At 52.7% G+C, this 9,656-nt stretch overlaps 1 protein-coding gene across 11 annotated transcripts in view; it reads right to left on the bottom strand.

The window, feature by feature from the left end:
- The window catches only part of birc6 (baculoviral IAP repeat containing 6), a 134,669-nt gene that overhangs the window by 106,540 nt on the left and 18,473 nt on the right, over positions 1 to 9,656 (bottom strand). For 10 of the 11 annotated variants that reach the window (XM_061227491.1, XM_061227500.1, XM_061227496.1 and 7 more), the window contains exons 7-16: positions 9,539 to 9,656; positions 9,196 to 9,359; positions 8,016 to 8,074; positions 6,022 to 7,428; positions 3,149 to 3,298; positions 2,447 to 2,672; positions 1,637 to 1,797; positions 1,134 to 1,265; positions 907 to 1,038; positions 454 to 620 (exon numbers count right to left, since the gene is read on the bottom strand). The exon at positions 9,539 to 9,656 is cut by the window's right edge and continues 105 nt beyond it. In XM_061227491.1, the coding sequence (XP_061083475.1) occupies positions 454 to 620; positions 907 to 1,038; positions 1,134 to 1,265; positions 1,637 to 1,797; positions 2,447 to 2,672; positions 3,149 to 3,298; positions 6,022 to 7,428; positions 8,016 to 8,074; positions 9,196 to 9,359; positions 9,539 to 9,656 (2,716 nt within the window). The remainder of the gene's footprint in view (positions 1 to 453; positions 621 to 906; positions 1,039 to 1,133; positions 1,266 to 1,636; positions 1,798 to 2,446; positions 2,673 to 3,148; positions 3,299 to 6,021; positions 7,429 to 8,015; positions 8,075 to 9,195; positions 9,360 to 9,538) is intronic. The other variant, XM_061227497.1, reaches the window with a different exon arrangement.

Genomic DNA, 9,656 nt, shown 5'->3' on the forward strand with positions numbered 1-9,656 from the left:
TTTTTTTTTTGCAACATCAAAACACAAAGCCAGTGCAATCCCTCCTGTTGATATAAAGAAAACAAATTAATGAGGATCCATTTCTTCAACTGAAATTCGCCATTCACAGACGACCGTTCACACGGACCGTTCACACAGACACCCGTTCGCACAAAGAGGACAGTTCTCTCAGACACACACACACACAAGATACCATTCACACTCACATCCATACAGCCTCACACACTTGCACACACACACACACACAAGATACCATTCACACACACAGCCTCACACAGCCTCACACAGCCTCACACAGCCTCACACAGCCTCACACAGCCTCACACAGCCTCACACAGCCTCACACAGCCTCACACAGCCTCACACAGCCTCACACAGCCTCACACAGCCTCACACAGCCTCACACAGCCTCACACAGCCTCACACAGCCTCACACACGAGACGAGCCGGTACCTTGGTGGCCTGGGCCCTCTGCAGCAGGGAGGACAGGGAGTGGGCCTTGCTGCTCTGGGGCTTGGCCGAGGGCATCCTCACCACGGGCCGCGGGCTCTCCTCCATGCCCTTCTCACTCACCGCCTTGATGTGCACCAGGAAGGAGCGGTACTTCCCCCCGGCCATGCCTGAAGCAGGGGCACACCGCCGGGTCAATGCACCGAGCTGCTCACCCCTCATTAACCACGATTTAGGCCCCGTTTTCAGGCCTCATCTAACCTAGCAAAATGTCACTGACATCCATGTTAATCAGTGGACAGTAGTTCTTTGCAGGACTCAAGAGTGCCTATCAGTCACATGTCAAAAGAGAACTGAAAGCTGGTGTTGCTGTTATACAAGATGAGGGGAGAATATGGTCTCGTTGGCAAGCTAGTATCATTTTTTGTTTTAAAGTGCAATAGCGCTCTAGCTTACCTTTGACCAGTTTGGGGCTGGTTAGACTCAACATCCCAGCATGCCCGGAGAGGTCGAGCCCACTGGCTAACCACACAGGCCCACAAAGGATATCTTCTTTATGGTCTTCCAAAAAGGAGCACAGCCTTGACCCTTTGGAACGATAAAGAAACAAAGACCTTGAGATCTGATGCTTCTCCTACGTGGCAGCAACCTTGTTTAGAGGGGGGAGAACAGAAGAAGCGTACCAGGCGTCTCCTCCACGTCCATGAACTGGATGTCTTCGGTGAAGTCGTGCAGCAGAGGCTGCCCGTTCCTCTCCCCGTTGGTGTGCAGAACGTGGGACAGGGGAAAGGAGATCTGCCGGTCCACTGCAGTCTCTGCCAACCGCAGCAAAATAAGGCACATGCACAACTCAACTAAACACACACATGCTTCAGTCAGGCACAAAACCCAGAACCTGAATACAGCTGTACGGTCAAATTGAGTCTCCAAAACACATTGAAAATAAAGTCATGAGCTCAAGAATAAAATTTTAAAAAAGTGTGCCTCTTCCAAAAGCAGCAAAATACACATGAAGGAATGAACAATAACATTTTGGTTTGGGTGAGGCTAGACTGGTTGGCTTAGATAAACTACGTTCTCAAATCCACCAAAAAGAGAAGACAACATTATCATCACCATGTTAATACATGTTCCTTGTCATCATGGTTTGCATATAAAAATCACACTCTCAGGCTCCAGCGCTCACCGTTAACCTTTCCCAGGCCTGGGGCCTTGTTCTTCAGCAAGGTGACCTGGATCTGAGGAATGTTGGTGATGTTGGCATTCATGACGAACTTGAAGTCTACGTGGCCCACCATGCAGGCCTTGGGCAGGACCAGTTCAAACACGTGCTCATCCCAGCTGGAGCTGCAGGCGGGACGGGAATTCTCAATGAAGAGATTCATTTCATTCTCACATTTCATTCTCATTGCTGATGGAGTCACCTTCTCTCTGCTACATTAACCCTCGCAGTGCCAAGAGTGCCATATAACACTCAAGTGTAGCTACCATAAAATCCCAAGTCGCCCTTTCAACCAATCAAAAACACTTGTTTTGAGCACCAATTAACAACCAACTAAATTCTCTCCATTTTCTCAACCAAAGCCCAAACCCCTTTGGATTTGGGGGGAGGCACTACATATTGCACTTGGGACCGAAAGGGTAAATGGAAGGACAGCCAATGAAAAGCCTGCATGCTAATCAATAGATTACAACCAGCGTTTCTCAACTTCGGGACCCATTTGCCAGAAGGTTTTTGTTGTAACCAGGACCTCAGACACCTGATTTAATGGCTGAACCAATCGAAACCATGAAAAAAAAAAAAAATAAAAATAAAAATAAAAAGCCCTCGATTAGTTCAAATCGGGTGTGTGAGCACCTGGTTATAACAAAACCCTTCAGGCGAGCGGGTCCCGAGTTGAGAAACACTGGATTACAGCACAGCAGAGCGCGGGAGAACCCGAGGGCGCCCGGGGCGGTGGGTGGAGACAGGGGACGGGGACGGGCGTGTCCTCACCTGTCGCTCTGCAGCTTCCAGGTGCGGGTGTGCTGGGCAGCGTCGCCGTGGTGCTGCTGGTGCAGGTGCTGGGGGTGCCGGCGCTGCTGCTGCTCCTGCTGCACCTCCACCCAGCAGGGCGGCACCGTGGCGGAGAAGCGCGGCGTCAGCGTCTCGAAGCGCGTCAGCTCCACCAGCGACGTCAGGGTCTCCACGCCCAGCGTTTGGTCCACCAGAAGGTCAACTCCTGAGGGGGGGGGGGGGGGGGGGGCGCACGGAGACCCGTTTCACTCTGAACGCACGGGGAGGCCCTGGAGAGCACCGCGCCGGACTCTTCACACACTGCCGTTGGATTGGTGTTAGCTGGACTCGGATGAGTCTTCTGGTTTATCGCGCTCCGGCTCGGTTGATTCAACCTACTCAAGCGATTCTGGCCTTCCGAAAGGCGAGCGATTTCCCTAAACGGTGATTCCAGCCCACTTCTGAGGACAGCATGGCTGGATGAATTTTATACTGCCTATGTAATGGCTTCCACTCAGGGCAACACGACCATGACAGGAACAACATAAAAACACCGTTCAGGCAGAGATTTCTTTTTCGGCTGGTAGAGCAAGACATACCCTTGCCCGTGTCAAACAACCACATTAACCATTTGAATGCATCAACCTTTTTGCATATGCCCTTGTGCAGGATGGTGGGCGAGAGATCAGGATTAAATCTTACCTGTGATCCCTGGACTCGAGGGGTTCGAGGAAGGCTTAGTCCCTTCTGACAGCTGTTCTGCCCCTTTAGAAAGGGGGCCATCGACAAATATGTCGCCGTCATCAATATCGTCACACACACCTCCAATTTGAAGGAAATGAAGTTCTCCACCTGCGGGTTTAGAGACAAAAACAAAAACAAAAACACAGCCTCAGAACCACAGCTTCAAAGGAGCGGTGACCTCCGCGGGAGTTCAAGCCGGAGGTTCAAGTTTAACAGAGAGAGGTCGGCCGGGGGGTTCCGATTACACGGTTATGATTGAAACCCCCCGAAACGGCAGTTAAAGCCACTTCAAAGGCTCTCAGCTCGACAAGATAAAACGGTAGACGCAACAGCCGGGCTAAATATAATTTTTATTGCGACATCCCTCGCACCGATGTGTCGCCGGCCGTGGAATTCAAACCCTCCCCCCCGAACCCGCTCTCAACTGGAGGCTTCGCTTTTCAAATTATAACGTACGTGATGCTTTTCAGGCGAGAACAACCGGCTGGCTGCTCTAACGGTGGGGGGGGGGGGGAAGGTGCACTAGGAGGGAAGGAACGATGGTCACACTTTAACCCATTTCCGCCCCGACCTCTCCACCCCTGCCCTGCAGCAGAACCGCAGGGGGGCAGGGCAGGGGGGCAGATTTATTGCCACCCTCGGGTAGGGGAGGGGTAGCGTGCCATCTAAGATGTGCCTGTGTTGCTAAGGTGTCAGTTTGGAGGTCCACCGGTCGTGTGTCAGGGCACTGGGGGGGGCTCCTGATTTATGATCTCAACTGTAGAATTTATTGGGCGCGTGATACTTTTACACTACACCGCATAAAACATTTCCTTCTACGGAAAAACTGCCCCCCTCCCCCACAAAGACAGACAGACAGGCAGACAGAGACAGACAGAGACAGACAGAGACAGACAGAGACAGACAGAGACAGACAGAGACAGACAGAGACAGACAGACAGACATAATTGGAACAACTGAACCATCACTAAAAGATTATACAATATGCATGTGTAATGTCCAAATTCAGATATCCCAAAGGCTTGAGAAAGTGTCGTGAGTCTGGCTGAGGTGTGGTGGAGAAAATTGAGACAACCATTCCAACAATCCGCAGAGTTTTCTGAAGCATTGTCTGTCACACCAACAATCCCAGGCATTGTTTTACAAAATGGCAACAGTCACGAACTTGTTAGTCATCGTTCAAAATTACAAAAGGGACCGAGCGATTAAATGAATTGAACATCCACGCTGATGAGTGAATGCTCTGTCAAACTCACAAACTTCCCAGCGTTCTGACTTCCCTTTACAGACTACGCACAGTTGCACCATGCAGTGGAATGGATGCGTGAGTTTTTACCATCCTTCAGAAATATTAAAGAGACTCATGGTGGTTCACTGGGAAAGACCGTTCAGCCAACCAATTAGCCAACACGAGACCATGTCACATGGCCAAAATAGGAGCCCAGAATTAAATAAGAGTACCAACGCATTTCAGTGCTTGAGTCCAAAACTACGGCCCACACATCAAAATAACTTCAAAATAACGTCAGAGTAAACACCAGGTGTCTTTCAGCCTGCCAGTGGACAAAGAAATTACCCCGTTTATTGGTCAACCATTAACCACATTTAAAGCGCAATTATTAATGAATTTAATTCATTCAAACCTTTATTTTAGCCTTGAGAATCATTTTCTCAAGGCTTAAATGAGGTTTTCCTCATTGACAATGATACCGAGATACAAAGTTAAACAAGAAAATAAGCAGTGTTTATTGTGTTTCTCCATTATGTCACTAAGTCAGGTTCTGCCATCAGAGTGAAGCCACTTTCACTTTTGTCACATTTCACCTTGGAGTTCTTTTACTTTTGAAAAGAGGGAGCTGGGTGTTATCTTATAAACAAATGTACAAGCAGCCAATTGCTAAGTGCAAATCCTCCTGCTGCTGTTCTCAAAGCTGCCACACTAAGGCCTTCAGAAGTCTCCCAAGTGCTTTTCCACAAACCATCACATTCGGTCTTAAATCGGTCCACAAACACCTCTTTGTGCAAAGTCATAAATGCTAAAAGGTGCCTTTCCCCATAGCTTCATGTCATTGTGAATGTGATTTATTGAAGACTCCACTTTTCTGTCATAGGTCATAAAGAGAAACACGACTGATGCACAAATATCAGATTTCATGAAAGAAAGCACACCATTATTACAACGTTTGCCAAAAAAGATTTTTCTTCCTAATCATAAGAATTTCAGGCACTTGTCAGACCACCAGAGAGCTCTCACTTGGGAGAAATATAGGTATATATGCAGTGCAGGCTGGATCTCCACTCTGGCAGAGTTCCCAGCAGAGTTCCCAGTGCCGTAGTCAGCCCGTTTCCCCTCCATTAGCCGTGCTGCTAAAGCCTGCAGTTAGGGCGCTGTTCTCCTCCCGCCCTGCTCCCAGAGGAGCATGATGTAATGCAGATGTAATGAGCTGCGACTTCAGCCATTACCGCACAGACATTGTGCAATGGTGCAGTGTATGTGTGTTTATGTGCGCGTGCGTGCATGTGCGCGTTAGCGGGAGTGTGTGTGTGTGTGTTTGTGTGTATACCCGTGTGTGTGTGTGTGTGTGTGTGAGCTGCGACTTCAGGCATTACCGCACAGACATTGTGCAATGGTGCAGTGTATGTGTGTTTATGTGCGGGTGCGTGCATGTGCGCATTAGCGGGGTGTGTGTGTGTGTGTGTGTGTGTGTGTGTGTGTGTGTGTGTGTGTGCGTGTGTGTGCGCGTGTGTGCGCGCGTGTGCGTGTGTGTGCGTGTGCGTGTGTATACCCGTGTGTGTGTGTGTGTGTGTGTGTGTGAAGGATCAGCCCTCACCTTTAGTGCAGGCGCAGAGGCGGTCGGTGCCGGAGCAGTAGGTGACCGAGACGAAGGGGTCGGGCTCCTCGGTGCCGTCCTTCTTGGGCGGCTCCACTCGGGCCAGCACGTCCAGGCTGGAGAGGTCCAGGATCATGATGCTGCCTCCCTGAGTGGTGACCACCAGGTGCCCCAGCCCCGCCGCGTCCCCGCGCTTCTCCTTGGGGGCGGCGGAGGCCCCGTTCTTCAGCCCGGGGGGCGTCTCCTCCAGGGCCTCGTCCCCGTCCTCCTCCCGGCCGTCCAGCACGTCGGGCGGGAGCAGCAGCAGGGAGGTGATGGCGTCCTTGGGGTCGCGGATGTGCTGGATCTTCACGGGCTCGTCCTCCAGCGTGACGATGCGGGTGGAGTAGTTGAGTTTGTACAGGGCCAGGTACCCCCCGCCCGGGGCGCGGGGCTGCTGCTCGGGGGGCAGGATGAGCGGGGTCTGGCCCGGGGCGCCGGGGAGCCCCTCGTGGGCCTTGCCCCGCAGTCCTCCCCCGTTGGCCAGGCCGGTCAGGGGCTGCAGCTCGCCCTTCCTCCGGCTGCACAGGGCCGAGTGGAGCTTGTTCAGGTTGTTGAGCGCCTCCACCTGGTTGATGGCGCTGAGCGACTCCACCGAGCACGACTGCAGCCCCACCAGGAGGTGGACGCCGTCCGTGCAGGGCGTGATGGAGTCCACGTACAGGTTCTCCTCCTCCAGCGGTTTGGGGAGGCGCAGGCACTGCACCAGGGCGCCCGGCTTGGGCACCAGCGAGCTCCACTTGTCCCCGTCCAGGGCGGCCAGGCTGGCGGCCGCGTCGGCGAACTGCTGGATGTAGGTGATGGGCGGGTCCTGCAGCAGCAGCTGCTCGTGCGTGTCGAACTCCATCTCGATGATCTGCGGCACGGTGAAGCCCTCCTCGTGCAGGCTCTTGCTCATCAGGTTGTTCATCTGGGCGAACACCTTGCCCGACTTCTCGTCCGACTCCTTGATGCTGTAGAGCAGGAGCACGGGCATAGTCCTGCGCACGGCGGGCGGGGGGCCGCACGCCTCGATCTCCATGGGCGCCTGGTCGGCGGGGGCCTCGGGCCCCTGAGTCCTGGCCAGGCCGTCCAGGGGCCGGCGCGGGGGCCCGGACAGGGGCGAGCCGGCGGCCGAGCGGTAGCTCAGCAGGGCCCCCGCCAGCAGGCAGGGGAAGGGAATGTTGTGGTGCTCCGCCGGCTTCTCCTTGGCCTTGTCGGCCTTGGCCTGGGCCAGGGAGGGGTTGGCGCCCAGCTCCTCCAGGTCCTTCACCGTGTCCTCCAGCACGCTGGCCACCACCTCCCACTGCAGCTTCTCCGGCTGCTGCAGCACGCTCAGGGCCGTCACCCCCAGGTTGACCTCCATGCTCTCCTTCTGCGACGGGTGCCCTGGGGCGGGGGGAGAGAGAGGGACAGCGGTCAGGGCACGGACTCAAACACGCCTGCATACATGTGCATGTGTCTGTGTGCTACATGACATTTCATTCGCAGATGCCTATATCCAAAGGTCATTAGAAGGTCATTAGAACAGCTACAGAACAGCTTGGATAAGGTACAATTCATTATAAAGGTGTGAATATATCATCTTGGGAAGACTCAAGCCAGAGCCAATACATAGGTGGGACAAATTCTGCCTTTTTTGACAAAAGACTGTGTCAAACAGAAAGAAAATCCAATTTGGCACCAAATCACTAATTGTGCTGTCCACCATCAACAAATCTAATGCCCAGCTACAACTGCAACAACTAGGCAACCGCTTTCATTATAAGGCCATGAACATAACACATCATTTTCAGTACCAACAGCAGAAGCTGCACTCTCTCTCTGAACGACGAGGAAAATGTGAATTTAGGGTTCCGCGAAATCCTGGAGGTGCTTGCCAAGCGCAAATGCCAAGGGGCACTGGCGTTGGTACATCAGGAGACTTAGCGCTACGAGACGGGAGGGGAGCGGGGGGGGGGGATTTCGGGCCTCACCTGTCACAGACTCTGACCGGGAATGCTCTTCACTGTCCGAGTCTTCCAGCTGGTCGTCGCTGGCAGGACGCCGCCGGGAAACAGAGGCATCACAGTTAGACAGCGCGGATTCAGAGGACAATCACACATTCACACATTCCTCCGTCCTGGGAAAACACAAACCTCCTAAAATACGGGAAAGGAACTGCATGCGTACCAAACGCGTTTGCCCTCAGGTTAAACATTTCACATTCGCTATTAATGCAAATTAATTATTCTGACAAGTGCCACTGTATTCACTCACTGGATCTAAATGACTGTCTGGTGTTCTGACGTGAACACTGCAGAACAACACTCACACTTTTGTTGTGAAGCTGGTTGCAAAACAGTGCATGAATAAGAGAGACAGCCACTAACTGTTTAGCAGGAATGTGCTGGCTTTCAGGGGTTAAACTGAATGAGAGAGACGAACCGCATTACTACATGGACGGGAAAACATAAATTAAAAAATAATGTCGAGCGGAAGCACCTCAATGTGACTCTGCATAAGAGCAGGACATTCACTGAGAATAATTTGTTTTGTGCGGATTCATGCAGTGGCATTGTGGGAGCGTTGACTGACACAGTGAGTCCCATTGGCTACACCAAGTACTCTTCAACCACCGAGACTCCATCCGTGCTGCCAGCCAATCATATTACCCCGTGGCTCCTTTTCAAACAACAGCCGACTTTTCCAGATGAATATCTAACCGATGGGCAACTCCTACCTGGCACAAATGATGCCTTGTATTCTTTTGTCTTCAGGAAATGACCAAAGGTGCTTTTCAGATGAGCAAAGGACTTTCCCCCGTTGCACCGACAGACAATAAAAGCCCCTCTGTGAGGCTGAACCACACAGATAATGACAGATGACTGTATGAGAACGTGTGGAACACTAGCAAAATCGTATTTACTAATTTCATAAATCCATGGGGTAGTCTTCTGTGGCGGACAGTGAGGGGCACTAATGCCATGACTGTGCTGGGACAGCGTGACAGTGCTGGGACAGCGTGACAGTGCTGGGACAGCGTGACAGTGCTGGGATATCGCGACAGTGCTGGGATATCGTGACAGTGCTGTGGTTTTGCCCCAGACGAGCGCACCTGTATCGGGGTAAAATCTTTGACAGCGCTCAGGCTGACCCAGGACCTGTGTGGCTCACCTGTCTCCCTCCAGCTTTGGTATGTCGGAGCAGCTGGAGGAGTCCTCCAGCCAGGCCAGCGTGGGCCTCCTGGACTCTGTCCCCGGGGCCGGCTCGCTCCCCGACAGGATCAGCTGCCGCAGGATCGCCGGGTCATAGGGGTTGATCTCAAATTTCAAGTGAACCTGAGGAGGAATCGATAAACAATTTAATTAAACACACGGGTACACGACTCATCCTGTATCATTCATTTGGATCTTTCTTCATTTTTAAGGTCAGAATTTTCTGTTGCAGACAGGAGATTAAGGCCCCGTGCGGACGAGGCCGCAGGGCGCCCTGGTTACTGAGAGGAGGCCCCGCACACCTTCATGAGCTTGGACACGTCCCAGATGCAGATCTTGCCGCGCTTGGTGGCGGCGGCGAGGAAGTGCGGGCAGCTGCCGAAGCCGTAGCAGGCGATCTTATCCGCGCCGTCGGCACTG

This window comes from Conger conger, chromosome 18 (genome assembly GCF_963514075.1).
Source record: "Conger conger chromosome 18, fConCon1.1, whole genome shotgun sequence".
Lineage (NCBI taxonomy): Eukaryota > Metazoa > Chordata > Actinopteri > Anguilliformes > Congridae > Conger > Conger conger.